This window comes from Mastigoproctus giganteus, chromosome 12 (genome assembly GCF_048544385.1).
Source record: "Mastigoproctus giganteus isolate SK-2022 chromosome 12, ASM4854438v1, whole genome shotgun sequence".
In the NCBI taxonomy this organism is placed as follows: Eukaryota; Metazoa; Arthropoda; class Arachnida; order Uropygi; family Thelyphonidae; genus Mastigoproctus; species Mastigoproctus giganteus.
This window is the reverse complement of record NC_143586.1, coordinates 31,413,950-31,437,818: the sequence shown is the minus strand read 5'-3', so window position 1 is coordinate 31,437,818 and position 23,869 is coordinate 31,413,950. Positions and strand designations below refer to the sequence as shown.

Below are 23,869 nucleotides of genomic sequence, written 5' to 3'. Positions count from 1 at the left end.
TCTGTGTGACTAGAAAATGCAAGTCAGCTGGAGTTGTGAACATTAAAATCACCAAGGAAAACTACCTCACTGTTAGGAAAGCTGGACTGGAGAAAGTCAAGTTGCAAAGAGAGGAAGTCAAAGAGTTCCATGTGATTAGTGGAGTTGGGAGAATGGTAGAGACAACAGATGAATTTGACACAATGAGGTAGAGAGATTTTAAGCCAGAGAAGATCGAAAAGAGGAGATTTCAAATTACCAAGTCTCTGACATGGAATATCGGAACAGACATATGCACAAGTACCGCTTTTGAGGCAAAAGGAATCATACAGCGAATAATTTTGGCAACTGAGATGAGCAGTGGTTGAATCAACTGATAACTATGTCAGAAAAAGTACATAGGGTTTGGTAGACTTAAGTGGAAATGGACATCACTGAGACCACGCACAGGATCTCTCCGACTTCCGGAAATTCGACTTTACGTAAGTTTTTGCCGGCCGATGCAAGCTTAAAAAAAAATTGTAAAAACGTATTTTGCATCCTGTAGGAATAAACGGAGGTATTGTTGAAAATATCATAATGTGAACCCAATAACAGTTTTTTTTTTTTTGTAATTCGTTCTAAGTCCTTGGAAGTTGAAAATTTCGCTATATTACTAAGCTATTTATCTCTATAAAAGGTCCTATTTATAATGGAAATTGCACTACCTTTTCATTATTATCATCTGTTCCCATTATAAGAATCAATTTTGAATGCTTTTTTGTGATATTTTTCTAAAGCACATTTCTGGAGGCAATGACCAAAAAACAATAAAAACGATTTGCACTTTCCAGGTTATTGGGTTTTTCTGTTAGTGCATCTAATTATAAACGGGTAGTAAATTCGATTTTATTGCATTTGTGATAATACCAATAACTGCAATTGTGTCAGTTTTTATGCTATTATGGTGAAATGTGTTCCCCTTCACTGAAATCTTCAATCATATAAAAAACAAATTTTCAGAAACTTCTCTTCATTCCTATTTACGTGTTACAATGATGAAGGGAAAGTGACCAACGGAAAGTGCAAGTGCTGAAAGTGCCAGGAAACGAAACAAAATTGATTTAGAAATGAAAATGATTAAAAAGTACGAAGCAGGACAAAGTTTGTCATCTATTGCAAGGGAATTAGGTCTTGCTGCTTCAACAATGAATACTATTTTAAAGGACAGTGCACAAGTGCCCCTGAGTCTAATGACCATTCAAGCAAAAGCAACAAATATTTATAAAGATATTAAGGATAAGTACGGCGAACCCCAACCCAAATTCGTGGCAAGAAACGTGTGGTTTAATAGGTTATGCATCACGCTACTTTCACAACATTGAAGTATGTGGTGAAGTCGCCAGTGCTGATTCTGCAGCTGCAGAGAAATTTTGTGATGTGTTAGAATCAAATCATATGAATGAGGTTACAGATAATATTGTAAAGGTTGCAGAGCTACTTCAGTTGGAGGTTGTTGCCAAAGATGTGGAGGAGTTAGAGGTAGAAGAGAAGGAATTATCTAATGAACAACTTATTGACTTGCAGGCAGCGATTGTGAAATAAGAAAATGCTGACGAAGCTCAAAATGAACCAAATGAGGAGCCGAGATGCTTCATCACCACAAAGATGGTAATGGCATTTCGTGAAATTGCACTGGCAATGTCAAGGTTTGAGAAGATGGATCCTGACAGCTAACAATTCTTAAAAGTTAACAGAGGGTGAATGATATGCTTGCTTGCTACAAAGAAATTTACAATGAAAAGAAAAACGCCACCATCCAGTCATCCATTAATATGTTCTTTTGTAAGGTTGACCGGCTGACCCCTTCTGAATCTCCACAGCCCTCAACCTCCGCAGTGGCATACTTATCAGCTGAAGACGTCGATTCTGGAAATGATGTGCAACAGGTAAAACTTACTGACGTTATGCCTGTCTCCTCTCTCTTTTTGTAATTTTATAATTCTGAATTTTTTTTAAATTGCACGCTTTGTAATTTTTCCTGTGCATGAGATAAAAAAATTGAATCAATACAATAAATAATTTACATGTTCATCGAACATTTCTTTTTTGATTCAATCAATTCAGCGAGCACACTTGCAAGTGCTGCAAAAACATAGAAATTCCAACTTATGTAGTGTTCTGTGGAACACAACCCTTACGTAAGTCAGGAAGTTCCTGTATATTTGTGGAATGAACTAGGAAGTGCTGAAAGTTTTATAAATCAGTAGTGAGGCTAACTATGTTATATGGCTCAGAATGCTGGGCATACAAGAACAAAAGCTGGCCATGGCAGAAATAAAAATGCTAAGATAGATGAGTGGTACCAGAAGAGATAAGGTGAAAAATTAATACCTGAGAGGAAGTGTAACAGATGTAGCAATCATGAATAAAATAAAAAGAGGGTAGACTGAGATAGTTTGAATATGGTAAAGAGAAGGGGTCAAGATGAACCAGTAAATAGGATTCTGGATTTGTGAATGGAGGGTAAACAAGGCTGGGCACAACTTAAGAGGATATTGATGAGAATCAGAGAGAGACATGGAGTATAAATTTAGAAGGGATATGGCCCAGGACAGAAAGAAATGGTGTAGAAGGATTCAAAAAACTGATCCTAAATAGATGGTATTAAGCTTTGGAAGGAGAAGCAATTTGAGGATAACATACATGTTGGGTAACACCAAACTCAAGACAGTTGATAACAAAAAAGATTGGGGGGGGGGATTATTGAACAACCTGACATCAAGGTTGACAGATAGGCTGCTATTATTCCACTGTATAAAACAACGGTAGGTCACATCTTGAATACTGCATACAGGTTTGTAAATCTCATTTTAGGAAGGACATGTGATCTGTTGGAAAGTGTGCAGTGAAGGGAAAAACAATTAACTGGAGGCAATCAAGAATATTCTTACCAAGACAGACTTGAGGAAAATAAACTGCATCATCAAAGAGGCAGTCGTGTAGGCTTTTTGAGTGACTTGCCACAATGCATATCTGAGTTCGACATGCACCCAAGCACTGTGCCATAATACATATGAGCAGTTGTTCTTAAGCAGACAACCAAAAAAAAGTGCCGTAAACCTAAAAAGCACAAGAAATTAACAACTACTCAGTATTTGCACACCGACTGAAAGCTTTGCACAGTAAAGCTTGGCTATTGTTTTTTTTGTTCTTTGTTTGTGATGATGTTAATTTATGTACATAAATAAATTCTTTATAAAATTTTACGAATTGTTCGGATTTACAGCTCAGCACAAAAGTAGGTGTTTGATTGTAGCAATGAATTCCAAACTTTTAATTTTCAACCGTTATGTACAAATTTTTGGAATGCTGGAGATGTTGATTTTTTTCAACATTTCAAAAATTATAGCACATCAAACAGCTTCTCTCACATTTAGGTGGCAGTGAATGTGTTAATCTTTCTCAGATAACACACACAAGGTGACATAAATTTAAAATGAAAAAGGATTGTTACAATATGTATGGAATTGTTATTGTCATTTTTATAATTACAGTATGGAAGTAGGAATAAATTTCAAAAGGATTGGGTAAATTAGAAGGAATGGGCAAATGAGTGGTATTTTTTTATTTTGGCTACTGCTGTATAAATTTGCTTCTTTGCATCATCTTCCCAATACCATAACAAAGTTGTTTTATACAAAAAAATGATATTTTAACATATATATATATATTTCAAGTTTGAAAAAAATCCATTTTTTTCCTAGGGATTTTTATATTGATTCCTCCAAAACAGAATCCTGCAACCCCTGCATAATAGGAAGTTTAACTGTACTTTAATTATATAAATTCATTTTTAAAATCAATTTCCAACTGTTTTACTATTTGAAAATACTTTACTACTATAATTTCTTCTTGTGTTGTGAACAGTATTAATAAAAAGATTTTTAATAATTATATCAATACGTAACAAAAATGTTATAATTTCATGCAATTATCAGTGTTTAAATTATAATTTCTAATGCTCATAAGAGAAACAGGCTTTACACACATTTTGCAGGCAGACAAAACATAGAATTTTTTTTATACTCTATGGGAAAATTTGAAGCACAATTTTAATTAGCAATAAAAAAAAAACATAAACCAGACTGATAATTATGAAAAGTTACAGAACTTCAGACATCTAACTTATATTGCCTCTTATTGCACTATAAATAAAAACTGCTTCTTAAAAAAAAAACCAGAAGTATTTTGCTATATATCTGTAAGATTTAACATTACTCAGAGCCAATATGAACACTAAATAAATATTTCAAGCATTGGAAGAAGAAGTTTATTTATAGTGCAACACTAGGACAAGTGATTGTCTTATGATATGTGATTAGCAGCATACATAAAAAGATGCCTGCCTCTTCTAGAAGCAAACTTTGTCTAACATATATAAAGAAGTAAAAAACTAGTTTTTCACAATTCATGAATTCATTAAGCCTGAAGCTGACATGGACTAAATTACTTGAGTCTGAACTAGACAGATAATATAGTTTCCAATGTACTTGGTGACTACAGAACTTGTTGAAACACAAAACTTGCAAAAGTTTTAATATATAGTAAGTCCTTACTGTTCATTATTTTATTAATTTATCACCACTTATTACTATGCACTATCATGTGCAAACCACAGCTTGTGATAGCTCACATTGTCATATTGCTTTAAATCAGTTGTACTCTGTATGTATTGAAAATTTCACAAAATTTCACTGCAATCTTAATGCTACATTCATTTACTTAAATATTTTCAAGAATAATTTAAAAATTCTAAAAATATCTTCAGTATTTCAATACTCTTATTACTACTGTTAATGAAATTAAAAGAAGTGACAGAGGTGAATCGACGGCGCCTCCGTAGCCAGGTGGGCAGGAGCAGCAGTGTGCAGCACACGCTTCTTGATTAGACTGGGGTTCGAGCCCGTGACCACCAAATACGGAGGATGCGGAAAGGTCAGGGAATGACCACTGCATATCCCTGGAGCAATATGGCCTTAGTTGCTAATGTTCCTAAAAACCAAACAACAACAACAACAATCGATAGAGGTGAAGAATATTATCTTAAACATTATTTTAACCAGAGAGAGAGCCCTAACCTGCAAAAGTGCTTTCACATAATAAATTAAGCTATTAACTATATAATATTGGCATAGATACACCATATCATCATCAGCCATTTTTAATCCACTGCAGGATGAAGGCCTCTCCAGCAACTTTCCAGTTCCTTCTGTTTTGTGCAATGGCCATCCATTTACTACCCACAAACTCATGAATTTCGTCTGTCCATCTCCGTTGTTGTCTTCCAGGTTTTCTTCTAGCTCCTCTTGGGTACCATTCTGTTATTCTCTTAGTCCATCTGTCATCATGTCTTCGAACTATGTGTCCTGCCCAAGACCATTTTAGTTCTTTAGTTTTGATAAGAATGTCCTTTACTTGAGTTTGCTGGCTAATCCATGTTTCTCTTCTTATCTAGCAGTCTGATTCCCAATATAATTCATCCCATTCTTCACTGTGTAGTTCTCAGCTTCTCTTCCATTCTTTTGGTGAGTGCCCAAGTTTCACTTGCATAAGTCATGGTGGGTAATATACATTGGTTCATCATTTTACATTTCAGACAAATTGGGATATTGCTCCTCCGTATGCGACTATATTTCCTGAATGCTATCCATCCAAAATTTATTCATCTCTTGACTTCCAGCCATTTATCATTATTACAGCTGATGACTTGTCCCAGATAAGTACATGACTCCACCTTTTCAATTACTGCTCCTTCAATCATTATATCCCTTTCTATGGCATACTTGTTCATCATTACTTTTGTTTTGGCCATATTCATCTTTAGTCCATAATCCTTACTAACTCTGCATAACTGATTAAGATTTTAATCTAATTCTTTGGGATCATGGCTTATGACCACAATGTCATCTGCAAATCGTAAATGGTTTAGGTACTCTCCATTCACATTGACTCCTTTCTACGACCAGTCTAATCTTCTGAAAGCTTCCTCAAGGGAAGCAGTACACAACTTCGGAGATATTGTGTCTCCTTGTCGAACTCCTTTCTCAATTTTAAATCTGCTACTGTCTTTGTTTAGTCTAATAAAGGAGGTAGCGTTCTCATATATTTTCTTCAAAATCATAATATATGGGGTATCTATGCCTTGTCTTTCCAGTGCCCGAAACATTGCCTTGTGCTGTATGGAGTCAAATGCCTTTTCATAATCCACAAATGCCAGGCATAATGGTGTTTTATATTCATTTGCTTTCTCTATTAGCTGTGATATTACGTGAAGGTGATCCATAGTTGAGAATCCTGTCCTAAAGCCAGCTTGCTCTTTTGGTTGATTCTCATCAAGTATTCTTTCTAATCTGTTAGTAATGACCCTTGTGAACAACTTGTAGATGTGGGATAACAAGCTAATTGGTCTATAATTTCCAATTTCTGATTTATCTCCTTTTTTATGCAGCAAAACTATGATTGCATTATTCCACTCCTTAGGCATCACACCTTTTCTAATGCACTTTGTGAAGAGTCTTGCCAGTTTTTGTGCATGTCTTCCTTCTAATTTTAAGAACTCTACAGTAACTTCATCTTCCCAGGGGCTTTCTGATTCTTCAACGCATATTCTACCTCATCAGGAAGGATATCGGGTATGTCACGTGTTACTAATTTGCATTCCCTTGTTCCTTGTATAATTCTCTATAGTAGTCTTCCGCTATTTGAATTATGCCTTCTCTGCTATTTATGAGTACACCATCACTATTCTTCAGTTTCAGTATATTTGTCTTTCTGTATATCTCATGGCTGCTGATTTAAGTCCTTTGTTTTCCCTTAATGCTTGTTCTACTTTTCTTGTGCTAAATCTTCTTATGTCCTCTCTGAGTCTCTTTCTAATGGCTTTGCATAACTCAATATACTCAATTTTCTCCTTGTCAGTGTTTTTGTTGCTCTTCATTTGTTGTCTTCGGTTCATCCTGACAAGTGTTACTTGACTAATTTTTTCTTCTTTGGATTTCTTTTTACCTATAGGTTTCTTGGGCTTTATCACTTTCAGAAAGTTGTAATATTCCTTGTTGATATCTTGGTCCTGAGCCATCTGCAGAAGCTCAAACTTGTTCTTAAGTTCCAGTACATACTGCTTTTTCTCCTCTTCTGTTATCTTAAAGACCTTCACTTTATTTACTCGAGTCAGTTTTTCCTTTCTTTTCTTACATTTATATCAATGCACTTTGTGAAGAGTCTAATACACCATAGTTTACTCATAAATTTAAACTACGTAGGTGGTGTAAAAGGCATCGTTTTAATTGTATCTCATATTGTGGCTGCCTTCACAACAAGATACCAGGTATTGCACTACTTTGAATAAGTGACACTTCTCTAGTAGAGAAGGCATGCTTGGTGGCATGTTTGCATTACCAGGGTACCTGTCCACCCACCAATGATAGGCCAAAAGCTTTGAAACAGTGCCATCCACTGAGAATAAATAGCCATAGTCTTCTCTACTAGAGACGTATTACTTATTCAAAATAGTGCAATACCTAGTATCTCATTGTGAAGGCAGCCACAATTAAAATCATGCCTTTTACACTACATACGTAGTTTAAATTTATGGGTAAACTATGGTGTATCTACACCAATATTATATAGTTAATTACTTAAACCCATATATAATTATGCCTCTGTGCATTTAGTATTTAAATAAATTAAGCTATGAAAATTGCCTCTGAAAATGATATGTAGGAATTATAGTATGCTGTAGTGAAGAAGATTGACAAGGAAATTTTCTGTTACAAAGAACACTACAAAAAGAAAGAAAGAAAAGCAATTTAATCAACCAAAAATCATTTTTTTCTTTAAGAAAAATGAGGCTGCAGTATCCAATCTGCATAAAGTAGTGACTTTTTTTGTTCATTTATAGCTTAACAGCTGGTGATTGAGATCATGAATTATGTGGGAGAGAGGGCAAGATGTACATGGTAGCTTTTGTCCTTAGTAATATTTTTATAGTTTATTAAAATTCATAAATGTGACTTAAAGAACATCTGTGTTTCTTATCCACATAAATAAAATATCTTTTTTGCCTTTGGAACATATCTTTCATTAATACATATCATATGAAAGTCGACATATACAAAAATTGATTGGCCCCTGCTGGTCACCATTTTTGTTGTTTGTCATGATTCTAGGAATGTAGTCACAATGAACAGCAAGAACTTGCCATATATTCTTTAAGAAATTTTATGCTTACACATCTCTTCAATGGAATACTATTAAACTTTAATTTTAAGCTAAGAGTTCATATCTGAAACAAGCTTACTTTGACTGTATCAAAAGGATGTCCAACTACAACTCCTGCACATCCTAAAAAAACAAAACAAAACATAAATAAATAAAATGAAGGCAATAATATAATTAAAAATAAGTCTCTTGTATTTAATCTACAGTGGCTATGTGGCATCTGACAGACGTCACAATGCTTTTTTATTATTATTATTTCTTGTTTAATTCCTCTGAATTTGGACACCGGATCACATCCTCTTCATTTCTTTTTCCCACCAATATGTAATCTTAATGATAAAGCAGGATTTTCTGTTTTTGTTTCAACTTACTACTGATTGCAATAAGTTAATTATTTAAGAAGATTCTCATAACTGAGAAGCAGAATGCCCAGCTTATATTTTTTGTGACAGTATTGATGATATTAAGTGAATGTCACTTAATGGGAATATTCATCCATCTATTTCATGATAGGCAAGTGGGTAGATGGATGAATAAGGGGTATCCTCTTGTACAACAGTCCCCTGTAATTGATCACACCGTAGCCATTGCATATATTTTTGTAAAATTTTTTTATCTCACAATTTCTGCTGAATATTAAAGCCCAACAAATGACAAGTGAAAATATTAACAGAAAGAAGTGGATAAAGGGGGAAAAAAAGAAAAAAAAAAAAAATCCAAGTGAGAAGGAATGGGACAGATTTTGTAAATAAAAATTAATAAAATGCAATTTCCATTTAATAACCGATAAAAATTACACTAAGTTTAAAAAACAAATAAATAATAAAAATAACCAACTGTGTTTTCATTCAAGGTACAGCCACTGTACAGTTAATAAAAAAAAAATGAATGGCACCCTCTTCCCCTCTTTTTCTACTTGGAATGTGAAGGGAATACATTTTAAATCATAAACACTATAAATAATAAAATAATAAAAAAAAACTTGACATGTATAATTTTTATACAGCATTAAATTCTAAACCCAAAGTTAAGTTTACATCTCAGATGTCATTGAAATGCAATCACCAGCCTAGTGCTATGCTTTATCATGTAGTTGCACAGATGTCATGAGGTTATAAAACATGTCCAGAGGTATGGCCAATGTTGCTGCTTGATGGGCACTTCACAGTTACACCGCAGAAGCCAGTGGTGAATTAACACATCATATAGTCTCTTCAACCATAACCCACAGATAGTTGATAAGACTGAAGGTTTGGGACCCGGCAGGCCAAATGGGACAGTTGTTTTATTCTAGATATTCTGAAAACCATATCTATACATATCTGGTCCAGCAACATGGTGCATTTTCCTATTGAAAATGCCAATTTTATTGAAAAACAAATAGAAAATTAAAACAGATACTTGATCTGGAGCAACATTAAAATAATTTAAAGCTGTTAGACTTTACTATACTTGTGTAAGAGAAGATAAACATTTTCAATGGTATCAGCCAGCACTGTCTGAATCAAGCACACTAAGTTCACTGGCTTATGATTTTTGAAAACACCTGGTGTTTATAATCAGTATGGTGCAAAAAAGGAAATACATCACACCAGCACACTTTTTTTATTTCAGTTGCAAACTCTCCAACAGTGACATAGACAAAGAAGAATGGCACCCTCTTCCCCTCTTTTTTTACTTGGAATGTGAAGGGAATACATTTTAAATCATAAACATTATTTTAACTCAATAAAACTGAAACTTGATTATTTTATTTTCACATCAGATACTGTTTCTATGTTTATTAAATTTCAATCATTCTTCCACTGCAAAAAAAAAAAGAAAAAAAGAGGAGTGACCCACCTTTACTTTTAAGAGGACCATAATTTCCAAGATTAAGTTATACTTATGATTCCATAAATGACATATAAATTAATAATTAGCAACCTGGTGAAGAAATAATCTGTATTAATAAATGTTAAAATATATACTTTATTACATATTAATAGCTTCTGTGGATGGCACATTAGTTTTCCACTGATCACTTTTTTGGGGAGATCTAGGTTTGAGTTCCATCGTAGACCCGAAGGAATTTCTAAAGGTGTGGTATATACCGATTTACTTTTGCATCTTCTGCCTGGGGTTAACTAATTTATAGTCAATTTTTACACACATAATAAAACCTCAAAAATCCTGGAGTTTTTAAATATTTTTCTGAGGGTAATCATCTGTACAAGGGCAGAGGGAAACATACTAGCTGAACTTCTAACAATAATAATGAATTACCCCTAAATACTTGAGCCACGTGCCAGTTTTATGAGGCTCTGCTGTAACTTATATCACTAATTATTAACTATAAAGAAAAAAACATACACATGGTAGCTGTGCCTTTTGAACTTTGAAACACACCAAGCACTAACTGTTGTCTTTAAGCTTTTATTGGCAACTATAATACCTCAGCATGATTACCATCAATCGTATGTCACCAAAAGTCAATATCCTGTCGACCTACCCTAACGTATCAAGTGTTTTTAAATGATCAGTAACAGTTCTCATTCTATTCTTCAATTCACATAAATTTGTTGGCAATGGTGGTGGCTAATAAACCCAATCCTTAACATCCCCAGAGGAGGGGAAAAAAATACAATGGTTTGGCGATCATGCTGGCCATGAATAAGACCAATCTGTTCCATTCAGAGATCTGGAAAGTTTTTACCCTGAATTCCTCAGACTTCAAAAGAGAAACCAGAAGAGTATTTTGCTTGTCATATGAACTGATGATCTGGGTTGTCTATAATGTCTATGGAAATGGTTTTTAACTAGTGCTATAGAATAGTGTGTTCAGGAATCACTGAACAACTGTTCCAAGAAATATTCCACCAAAAATTAGCAATTATCTACATTTCGATATTTTGACACACTTAAAAACAAAATTTTAAAAAATAATAATAAAATAAAATAAAATAAATAAATAAATACCATATTTCCCCATGTATAAGATGCACCTTTTTTCGAAAAATTTGGGGTCTAAAAATTGGGTGCATCTTATACAGTGGTTATAGATTTTTTTTACTTGTATTTCTCGCTTTTTCGTGCTTGTTGTCTTTGCAATCATTGTTTCGCACTTGTTACCGGTATATTAGGTTACGTTTTGCCCAGAAATGGCTCAGAAAAGATTTTCATACAGTGCTGAATTCAAGTTAAAACTGATCCAGTTTGCAAAAGTGAATGGAAATCGTGCTGCTGAACGTAAGTTTGGTCCTCCTCCAACTGAGAAAACAATCCGAGACTGGCTACGGGAAGAAGAAACACTACTGAAAACTCCACAGCAGAAGAAGGCCATTAGAGGCAAGTCAGCAAAATGGCCTGATTTAGAGAGGGAATTAAAGATATGGATTGAGGAGCAAAGGGCAAGTTTGGAGCAGGAGACTAGGTGGGCTCTTACGCAAACCTGCCCTATTGGTGCTTGATCAGTTCAGGGCATACATAACAAAAAATACAAAGAAGATTGCTGCAGAGCAAAAAACAAAACTTGCCGTCATACCTGGAGGCTTGACATCCCAGCTCCAACCACTTGATGTCAGCATTAACAAACCCTTCAAAGCTGCCATGAGAGACGAATGGAACCAATGGATGAAGTCTTCTGGGGACAATTTGACACCAGCAGGAAGAGTGAAGAAACCAACTATAGGAGAAGTTTGTACCCGGGTGAAAAGATCCTGGGATAATATCAAGATTGAGATCGTTGTCAAGTCATTTAAGAAGTGTGGCATTTCAAATGCCATAGATGAAACTGAGGACGAGGAAATATATGAAGACAGTGATTCGTCATCAGACATAGATGAAGACAAGCTAATGGATGGGAGTTTTGACAGTGATGAGTTGTATGAATTTTATGATGAATAAAACTTGAGTTCAATAACTTTATGTAATACATTTTTTTTCAAATTTCGGGCTCCAAAATTAAGGTGCGTCTTATACATGGGGAAATACAGTATATTTTTTATTATTACAATGAAATAATCCTGTTTATTATGTATTGTTATAAATATGCTATTGATATGTGGATCATGTGGAAATCAGGAAACTGGAACCCTTTGAGATGTGGACGCTCAGAAGAATACTCAAAATTCTTTGGACAGATCGGGTTACCAATGAGTGGGTCCTTAAGAGGGCAAGGACCACAAGGACACTAATAACTACAATTGCAAAGAGAAAGACTGCCTACCTCAGGCATATTATAAGAGGCCCACAATATGACCTGCAGAGACTAATCCTGCAAGGGAAGGTTAAAGGCAAAAGGAAGACAGAAAAAAGTGGCTTGATAACATCAAAGAATGGACAGGGGGTCTTACGACACAAGAACTATTTCACAAAACATGAGACAGTTGGCTAGAAAATGTTCGTCTTCAACATTCAAACTGAACACAGAATCTGAAGAAGAAGAAGATTAATATGTGGCATTAATTCTACAGTTAACAATTAAACATACACATGATTTGACTTTATTCACATGCATTGAATACCATATAATTTATTATGGATCCAATTTCGTTGACCAGATGTAGGTATAGTATGGTACATTTTGTGCATTTTTAGCTTAATGGTGCTGACTGACAAATTTTACTGTTGTTAGTGGCAACATATATGCCTATATTTAAAAGGCTTAATCTTAAATGTTGAATATATACTAAACTAGAACAGATTAGTATATAACGGATATTATAAAGGATCCAATATATATGTTTTTGATTTTTATGGCACAAGGGCAACTAAGGCCATGATGTGCCAAGTCCAAATATACATTACCCTACCATTAATATTCGGACTCCCCTCCATGGATGGGGAAACAGATCCTATGCATGCAATACATCACAGAGCCTGCTATAAATATGCACACTGGGCTTCGAACAGACAATTGCAAAAGTGGGCATGCAAGATGACATGTTCAACAGAATTAATAGACTTCCAACATAGAATGATAGTAGGATGCCACATAAGCAAGTGTTCTGTACAAGACATCGCAGTCACTCTGGGGATCCACAAGTCAACGGTTAGTGACGTCATATGCAAATGGAAGAGGAATGAGACTGAATCTGCAAAAAATGGCCTGGTAAACCCCAAAAACTAACAGAACGGGACAAGAGAATTCTGGGAAGAACTGTGCGCCAAATTGTAATTTGCCATTGTCTCAAGTCAAACAAACCCTCTGTGGGAGTATTGGGACTAATGTCAGCACTAGTGCAATACGAAGGACACTCCACGATATGGGTTACAATAGTCGTACAGCTGTTCACAAGCCACTGATCACCTCAACAAATGCTAGAAGCTGATTAACACGGTGTAGGGAGCGTGAATCCTGGACCGTACAGCAGTGGAAAACAGTCATATGGACAAACGAGTTGAGGTTCGCACTCTACTAGTCTGATGGCCATTCCTGGGTGTGGCAAATACCAGAAGAACAGTTCCTTCCTGATTGTATCCTCCCAACAATGAATTTTGGTGGAGGCAGTGTTATGGTATGGGGCTGCTTTTCATGGTTTGGCTTGGGCCCATTAGTCGTTATCAACAAAACCATGAATGCTGTGCAATACCAGGACATTCTGGACAATTATGCACTTCCAACATTATGGAAATACTTTGGGGAAGGCCCATACCTGTATCAGCAAGACAACGTGCCATGCCATACTGCTCGGGTCGTAACAGAGTGGTTTGAGGACATGGGTGCAGAAAATTTGGATTGGCCAGCCCATAGTCCTGATCTGAACCCTATCGAGCATCTTTGGAATGTATTGGATCGTCAAGTACGTGCACGTCGAGATTGCCCAAAGAACAGGGCCGAACTGGTGGCTGCGTTAAAGGCCAAGTGGAGGAACATATCACCCGACATTTATAAAAAGCTGGTTGAGAGCATGCCGCAAAGATTGAAAGCTGTCATAAAAGCAAAAAAGGTTTCAGCACAAAATATTAAATTACACAATAAAAGCTCTTTTTATTGTCTAAAGGCAGGTGTCCAGATATTAATGGTAGGGCAGTGCATATGTATATAGATATATTTGATGTATTTATAGCAGCGATTCCCAAACTGTGTGTCGTGGCACCCAGGGTGCTGCTACAGGATAATTTAAATTTTTGAGGGAAACACAGCGATACTCTACATCTGTCGGACACCGCGTGAACTACTAGCTCAAGGTAGTTCACAGTTTCAACATTACTTATTAAGTTGTTTGGAACTAACTACTTAATAAATGGAACAGTTAGGTATTTCTTTTGGCCTAGGGTGCTATGAAAAAAATTACCGACACTAAGGATGCAGTGAAAAAATTACCGACACACTTTAATGGTGCCATGAACAGAAAAATTTTGGGAACCTCTGATTTATACTAAAAATCAAATTCTCGTGATGCAATTATATTTGAATAGTTTTTTTTTTTTTTTTTTTTTCTCATGAAAACAAAAGGTTTCTGTTTTGAAAGTAAATAAACAAAATAAATTTATGTACATTTGGTACTCCACCATTTTATAACTTCCACAAACAGTAAACCTTACTAATTTGGAACCTCTGTAATTCAAAGTGCATTTTTTTAAAATTTATTTATTTAAGTAGAACAGAGATTATTTGTCTAAATGATAATTTAATGATATAATTCTGAACTTGGTAATAGTAATAATAATTTTTGCCATTAATGCAAGGAAACCACATGCTTTTTGCTGCACCATCAAAAAAAAAACAAAAAAAAAAAGTAGATAAGAAAATACAAATTATATGCTTTCCTCTTCATACAGATAACTATCCAGTTGACCTTTGAATTTCATCACTGTTGGCCTCAACTACCTGCAAAGACAACTTGTTCCAGCAGGAAGAAATCAATGACTTGCAGGCTAAAAGAAAACTTACAATCTAATCTAAACCTCAACCCCTATAATTTCAATTTTTTTTTTTTTTTTTTTTTTTTTTATGTAAACCCCAAACGCAAAAGGTATTAGAACCTATATTACTTAGTACCGAGCTTGGGTTGGAGGTTGAGAAGACGAAAGAAGATATTTGTTGACATTGGACTTGAACTCCTGTAGACTGTAAGTAATTTTCAGGAAATTACATATGTAGGAAGGTTGTTCCAGAAAGCAGCAGTTGAATGAATAAACGAGGAAGGGGTAAAGTTCGTTCTGTGAGTTTAAACCTCAACCCCTGTAATTTCAATTTTTTTTTTTTTTTTTTTTTTTTTTATGTAAACCCCAAACACGAGAGGTATTAGAACCTATAGTACTTAGTACCAAGGCGCCTCCATAGCCAGGTGGGAAGAAGCAGCAGTGCATAGCACACGCTTCTTGATTAGACCGGGGTTCGAGCCTGTACACCACCAAATACAGAGGATGCAGAAAGGTCAGGGAATGACCACCGCATATTCCCAGAGCAATATGGCCTTAGTTGCTAATGCTCCTAAAAACCAAATAATAACATAACATAACTTAATAGCGTGCTTGGGCTGGAGGTTGAGAGGACAAAAGAAGATATTTGTTGACATTGGATTTGAACTCCTGTAGACTAAGTAATTTTCAGGAAATACGTATGAAGGAAGGTTGTTCCAGAAAACAGCAGTTGAATGAATAAACGAGGAAGATGAAAAGTTGGTTCTGTGAGTTTAAAGTTGGACAGTAAATGGATGTTGACTGGTGGCGGCACGTGTTCGGACTGTTTTGAAAGAGAGAGCGGGAATTATAGAAGCCAATTCAGAAGAACAGTGCCCATGTAAATATCTGTAGAAGAGGTATGCAGCAGAAACAGTACGTCTATGAGACAGTGAGTGGGAAGACTCTGTTAGAGATGAATCATTAATTAACCTAACTGCTCTCTTCTGAACAGAATCAAGAAGCCTGAGAGAGGTTTTGGGGGCACCATCCCATATGTGGGAACAATATTCCATGGTAGGGCAGATTTGCAATTTGTACAGAGTGAACAGCTGTTTGGAAGAAAAGTAACGCCGAGAGCAAAAGAGAAAACCAAGTTTTTTAGATGCAGAGGAAGCAATATTTGTAATGTGCTTGTACCAAGAGAGATTAGAAGTCAGGGTAATCCCCAAAAAAGATATATCATTTTGCCTAGAAATCAGAGTGTCACCAAAGATAGCATAGCAGCAGAAGAATCCTTTTTGGGAGATATAAGACAAGACTGAGTTTTAGAAGGATTAAAATGAACTAAGTTGTCTTTGCCCCACCAGAGAATTACCTAAAGATTGGCATTTAAGGAATTGGTAGCAGATATTTGAGAAGTTGACACTGATTGAGCAGGGGCAAGGTTTCTCAAAATGGAAAGTGGATTGCAATGTGCTATCATCGGCAAAACTATGGATAGGATTTCCAGCCAATGGAAGAAAGTCATTAATATACAAGAGGAAAAGAGGGGGGAAAGAACTGAACCTTGGAGGACACCATCATTAGTGGAGAAGTTAGAAGACAGAGAGCCATCTACCATCGCCCTCAGTGAGAAATCAGAGAGAAAACTGGATAATCAATTACAAAAAACAGTTGGCAAACCATAAGATGGAAGCTTGTTTAGTAGACCTTTATGCCAAACATGATCGAAAGCCTTTGAGATGTCAAGAGCAACTGCTTGTGTTTCACCGAACCTTTCCATTGAATTAGTCCATAAATGGGTAACATAAGCCAGACTATCCCCAGGGGATCAACACTGACGGAATCTATACTGGTGATTGTTAATCAGACGAAAGGTTTCTAGGTAGTTTAAGAGTTGGCAGTTAATTTATTTCTCCATTACTTTAGAAAGAGTAGAAGTAATTGCAATGGGACGATAATTGGATGGGAGGGATTTGTCACCCTTTTTTTTGGAATTGGCTGGATATGAGCAAATTTCCAAGCAGAAGGAAAAACACCTTTGGAATAAGAAAGTGAAAAAAAGCGGCAAAGAACAGGAGTAAGTTCAGGAGCACGGGCTTTGAGAACAAGTGGAAAAATACCATTGGTACTTGATGCTTTCTTAGCGTCAAGATTCGTTAAAATCCTTCTGACATCCTTTTGACGGAAGACCACAGGAGGCATTGAATGGAGCGTGTTGGGAATGGTGGGAGGTGTGTTACCAAGATCATTAATACATGAGTTGGAAGAAAAATGGGATGTAGCAAGTCATCTTTATCCTTGGCTGACGTGAAAATAGAACCATCTGGTTTTGATAGAGGTGGGAGCAGAGATGGGAAAAAGTTGTGGCCAATAGCTTTGGCAAGAGACCAGAATGCTCGGCTACCATTAGGGCAAGCAGCAAATTTTCTACTCTTAGCCTGTTCAAACTCTAGTTTGGACTGATTAATAACTGCTTTACAATTGTTGCAAGCTTTGGTGTAGGCAGAAAATGAAGAATTAGAAACAAGCCAATTACGATATGAAACGTTCTTCTCTTGAACAGCTTTAACACACTTATTGGAAAACCAAGGTTTAGATATAGGACGAGATTTTAAAGTGGAGTGTGGGATGAAGGATTCCATTCCTGCAAGAATAATTTCATTGACACGATCTGAGCAAATGTTGACATCAGAAGTTTTGAAACAGTAATTCGACCAAAGAAAAGAATAAAAGAAATCTCGCAGGTAATCCCATTTTGCATTCTTGTAATGCCAAACAATATGAGGTTGGGAACAGCCATGAGATAAAGGCTCCATTGGAGAAGAGACAATCACCAAGTTGTGATCTGAAGTGCCTAAAGGACCTCTCACTTCGACCGTGTACTTAGAAGGGTTATTTGTGAGAAAAAGATCAAGCGTATTGGCTGTATGGTTAGGATTATCCGGGATTCTTGTAGGTAAATGAACAATCTGTGCATGGTCATTAGTAATTACAAAACCCTCAGCATCTTGTACCAGCTGGGTCGGTGTGACTAGAAAACCAAAGCCAGCTGGAGTTGCGAACATTAAGATCACCAAGGAAAATTACCTCACTGTTAGAAAAGTTGGACTGGAGAAAGTCAAGTTGCAAAGATAGGAGTCAAAGAACTCAGGTTTTGTGTCCTAGATCAATATTATTGCTCTTCTCTGAACCTGTTCCAACAGATCCACATTCTTCCTAAAATTAGGCTTTCAGACCTGTATGCAATACTCAAGGTGCAGATTGCCTTATACAATGGGACAATCACCTCCTTGTCCCTAATGACAAAATTGACATAACACCATGAACTGTCCTAACAGCCTGTTTACACTGCTCACAGAACATATCAGACTGTACAATTACCCTCAGGTTTTTTCCTTCTCCACTACTTTGGCACGTGTAGTACCACCCAACTGGTATGTTATTCTGGAATTACTGCTTCGCACATGCAGTACCTTGCATTTTTCAATGTTAAATCTCAATTGCCAATTCTCAGCCCATATGACTAATTTTTCTAGGTTTTATTGCAGTAGCATATCTTTATTACTATCATTAACCAGCCTGCCAACCTTCATATCATCTGCAAACTTTGACATTAAACTTGATAGGCCTTCATCATTATCATTAATAAATACTGAAAACAATAAAGGGCCCAGCACTGAACTTTGAGTAACTCCACTAATAACATTATCCAGTAAGAGCAGTGCTAATTAATAATCACTCTCTGCCTTCTACCATCCCTTTATCCTTAGAAGTAATGTGCCTCTAATGCCATACCATTCCAATTTGTATAACAGTCTTTTATTTGCAACAGTATTCAAAAGATTTGCTGAAATCTACGTACATCGTGTCAAACTTGTGTCCAAATAGCTGTCTTAAAAATCACAAGGAATTGATTTTTTGTTAATGCACATCACATAGAAACACGCCAAATGCATAACAAAAAAAAGAAAAACTGGTGTTCAAAAGAACAACATCCATTTAGAAAGAACTTTGAAATACTATAATGCTCAAAGTGGCTTTAAAGTTCACTTTTTTTTTTTAATCAACTGAAATGATCTTCTGGACCAATCTGTGCATTATATCTCTCTTTAAAAAGAAGAAATAAAAGAAAAGAGAATAGCCCAATCCAGAACCCAGTTCTCCCAAACATCTTAACTTATCACCATCATCTTTAGACCAACTGAGTTACGTCTATTGGTAATCTATTACAAACTGCCATGCAGCACAGTGTTCAGTGCATACTGAGGTAACTATGGCAACAGAGCACATGACATTCTCACAGATGAGAATGTCATGTGTCATATTCATCTTTTCTTTTTTTTTTTTTTTAAGAATAAAAAGGTGAATGTTGTCTACATGTATACGTCCAATGCAATTGTGACAATTTTAATTAAGTTCTGGATTTATTTTTAATAAAAAATATTTTTTACACTGCATACTGGTCTACAATTATTTTAACTGAATAACACTGAATGAATTTTAACTGCATGTAGAGGAAAATGAATGCATTGATAGAAATTTTCTCTGAGAGGGTCAATAAAGTTAAGACTGCAAAAATTAGTAATTATTTATATAATAGATAACTCTTTTAGTGGAGGGTGTTAACCTATTAATTTCTCTGGCAATACCCATGGCAGTAAATATCTTCATAGGTTTGCTCCAACATTTCAGGGCTATATTTCATTAATTTCAACTTTTATAATGTAAAAAATATTATGTACATTTATGTGCTATTAGCATGCTTTCTGAAGAGAAAATTGCAGTTTATCTTTAATTTACAAGACAGACCAATAAGGAAAACAATTTTTAGACATTTCAACACAGTGAATTAAATTGTAATAAATCGAAGGTGGGGAGCGAGAGAATGAATTACTAATGCTAATAACTTAAAAAAAAAGTGTCACTCAGTAATAATTTATTATTCTAATTATTATTTTAATTTTGAAACAAGACTACAGTGGGATAGAACTAGATTGGTGCAAACAAAAAAAAAAATCCAAATTCGGTACCAAACGATAAGAAAGGCCCGATTTATAAAGGTCAAGGAAAATTGAGATTTAAACATAGTAATTGAGTTTACTAAAATGAGATCTCAATTACTGTTACCATATTGTTTCAATATTTTGTAAAAACTGCTAGAAATTTGGAATATATCATGTATTTTGCAATACAATTTCAATTAGCCCAAGATATTAAATGAAGATCACATGCATATTGTTGGTAACCACTTATCACAAAATCTTTAGGCTCTCCACCTAAATTTGATAAATTTATTTTTCTCAGATCACAAATGTAATCCCTGGAAGAATAACATCAATAACCACCAGTATTTTTAGTTATTAAATTTTGATAGAGATACAAATTTAATCGATGTAGAGTATTGAGTATGCTACTCACCTCCGAGACAGCCGGCGACAAAGTCCAGGGCCATGATAGCGGTGGTGCAGTGTTTTGGGGAGGGGGAAGAACAGGAAGAAATGGACAATCGGACGTAGTCCGAGAGTAGCTCTAGTTACCTATGGCTACTACTAAAAAATCCCGATTGACTCTGATGGGTTAACCTCTGAAATACGAAAAAACTACACGGAGACATTCGAGCTGCGCGCACCGATCCTTCGTAATGCAACAACGTCTATGCTTCCGTGCTTTAGAACATTCTACGGCACACTTCCTGCAAGTACCCTCCACTCCCCGTATATAAAACTTTGGCTTACCCGTGGGCAAGCGCACTGGGAGGGATGGTGCCGCAATCTGCTGTATATACCGTAGGACTCATATAAATAGTGACGTCATCCCAATCCCGTGAATAAAGCGGAGCATCGGGATGAGGCAAATGATAGACCTCGCTCAGTGCACGTGCTCACACTGCATTTATATTGCTACGTTCAGAGTGCAAGTTTATAGTACTTACTGTTTTACTATGTATCATCAAGAAACGATTTCGTTTATGAAATCGTTTTATTTTTCATTCTCTTATCTCATTTAGGGGCTAATTTTTCTGATTGTGAACTTAAAATTAAAAATATTTAATAAGTGTTTAAATTTATTTCCATATTAGGGTAGACAAAATGTATATTTGACGTTATAAGGAAACCAGTATTTACAATTATGATAGAATTATATAATAAATAATTTATTATAATTCGTGAGGGATCGTGAAGGGTGAGTATGTATAGTGTTGGGGTTAGGCGCCACCTGTGGTTTCTCACATCTGCGCCATACTTACGCTATGAAGAAATAACTGTAAATGCCAGAAAAGTGTTCTGTTGGGTTCTGCTGTTGTGTTTTGACCGCAGGGCTCCTGGTGGGATTCCACGTTGCCCGCACATACCGCTAGGAGGTAGCCAGGCTGCTCATTGATCTCTGGCTGGTGTTCGTCAGGGTCGCCTGAGCTTCTTGAACGGAGACCAACTAAATATATATCATTTCGTTATGTACATAACGTTTGGGGTAAGGCGCCATCGGTGGTTTCCCACAACTGCGCGTGTCTTGGAACAGGGCGCATGGTGGTTTGGAGCAGCGTAGTATTAAGGACAGACAATGCCCATAGCGTCATATAAAAGGTTTCCCATGGCTCTGGCGCCATTCAGTTTCGGCGCTAAAACCGCCTCTGCATCGCACTGCTTTATGTTATAACTTCGCTTACAAGTGGTGATGATATAGTTATGATAGTAACACTGATTGTAATGTATTGCAATCGTTAGCTACTTTTCATACATCACTTGAAACAGAAAATGAAAATACTTCCTGACATAATTCAGTGTCCTGGGGGAAAGGAACTACACCCCAATTTTCTGAGCACACCACTAGTACGCTGACCCGTTCTATTATAAATTCGGCCTTGGCGTCTCACGACCATTACCCCAAGGGCTGACATCTGGTGAGTAATGGCTTGGCAAACCCAGGATCCTGAGCTGAATATCATTATTCTTCTCTTCCTTGGTGATTCCCTTCTATTTCTGACTCTTGTTCTCTCATTCATGGTAACTCAGAAATTTTTTTTTTGGCTGGTGCATCAAAAGCCTCAAGCTTCCTTGCACCATATGGATATTAATGACCGTAATGGAAGACATACGTACCATCAATATATACAATTAGCATTTAATTTGATAATTAAAAAACAAAAAAAAATGCTTACTCTCATATTATTCTTAGAAAACTTCCAATAAACCAAGGTACAGTATATCTACATGTTTTTACGAAAACATCCAATAAACATTGGATAGCTCTGTTTTCCTTTATTATTATTATTATATTTTGGTTGTTTTTTTACTATCTCAGCACTGGTCGCAATATGCAAGATTTCCAGGAAAACACTGATGCTGTGCAACGAAACTATCTATGTTTAAACTGCCAGTAAGACAAGTTACAGTTAGATCAAGACAAGAAGTGACTCTACTCCAAATATTCGGTCAGCCTTTTTTCGGTAATTAGCGAAACAAGGCGAGAAAGATCGCCCCGTTCGCCGAAGCGAAAGGGGTCGCAAAATACAAAGTACAGAGCCCTTCGTCACTGCTTTTCAACTGTAGCAGGTTCTGGTACACATCACAGTTTGGGGGCTGTATTTTTAAGCTATTCCCGAGCCGCTAGGATTCCTTTCTTTGACACTGATTAGTCATAACCAGGGCATGTTAAGATGAAAAGCTGGAAACGACCATGTCTAGCGGCAGTTCTCAAAAGCGAAAAAATTAATTATCAATAAGACTAATAAGATTACCTGGACGGGATCCAAGTAATAACCGACATATTAATGTATTTATGAATGCAGTAGAACCTCATAAATCCGGTATTCAAAAATAGAATTGTTTGAATATTTCTCCGAGGGTAGTTGACCGTATAATTTCTGTGGTGAAATTTGCTGGCCAAAATTGAAAATAAAATTATAGGTTTTATGCAATGTCTCCATTAATAATTTCCAAATACCAGTTTCTTTTTGTTTTACATATTTAGTAGACTGTGCATAATTGTTACGTATTTGCAACATATAAAATCAGCTATATTACCCCCGAAGAAATGCCCCCAGGATGATATACTTTCGGAAAAAATACTACCAGAAAACAAAAACACTCAAGAATAACTCCTTCTGTAGATATAAAATGAAAATTGTAATTATAATAAATAAATAAATAAATAACATTTTGTGACATTTGCGTTGCAGTACTTGATACTTTTGTCATATACAGTTATTAAAGTTGAAGTGGTTATAAAATTATGTCCAAACGTATTTAATGTATGAAATAGTTGGCTTAAAATAAGAAATGTTAATTTAACATGAATATTTATCAGCGATATTATTAAAGTTATACATTTATTTTAATGTATTATCATCGCGATGCTGATGATTAGAACAGCGAATAGTAAGGAAATATTTTTTTCTATCAAATTACATTTGTGTGGTAGAAAGTGAATATTTACACTATTTTAATTGCTAATATGTCCAGTAGGGTAATAATATATATGATACTGAATATCCAGTTTTCCTTCTAGAAGTGTACTGCATTTAAAAAATAATAATAATAAAACAATAATAATAATTCTTATTTATAGTCCGATGTAATCCACCAGGAATTTACAATTAATTATATTGACAATGAATAAAATCATTATATAGAAAGGAATTTTACCAGTCAGGAGAAGGAAGTAATTATCCCTTTGTGGAAGTCAATGGTTAGACAATATTACGAGAAGATTAGTGGGGTTGGGGGGGAATGCTCTTGCCAGGAAAGGCTTCAGTTCTGCAACTAGACACCTGCGAAGATATCTGATTGAGGTG

General features: G+C 35.7%; 1 protein-coding gene across 1 annotated transcript in view; it reads right to left on the bottom strand.

Annotated features, from left to right (window-relative positions):
* Positions 1-20,832, bottom strand: part of LOC150076852 (mitochondrial basic amino acids transporter-like) — a 63,021-nt gene extending 42,189 nt beyond the window's left edge. The window contains exons 1-2 of the mRNA XM_090386748.1: positions 20,494-20,832; positions 8,321-8,364 (exon numbers count right to left, since the gene is read on the bottom strand). Of these exons, the coding sequence (XP_090242874.1) occupies positions 8,321-8,364; positions 20,494-20,527 (78 nt within the window). The 5' untranslated portion in view covers positions 20,528-20,832. The remainder of the gene's footprint in view (positions 1-8,320; positions 8,365-20,493) is intronic.
* Between the last annotated feature and the right edge of the window lie 3,037 nt (positions 20,833-23,869).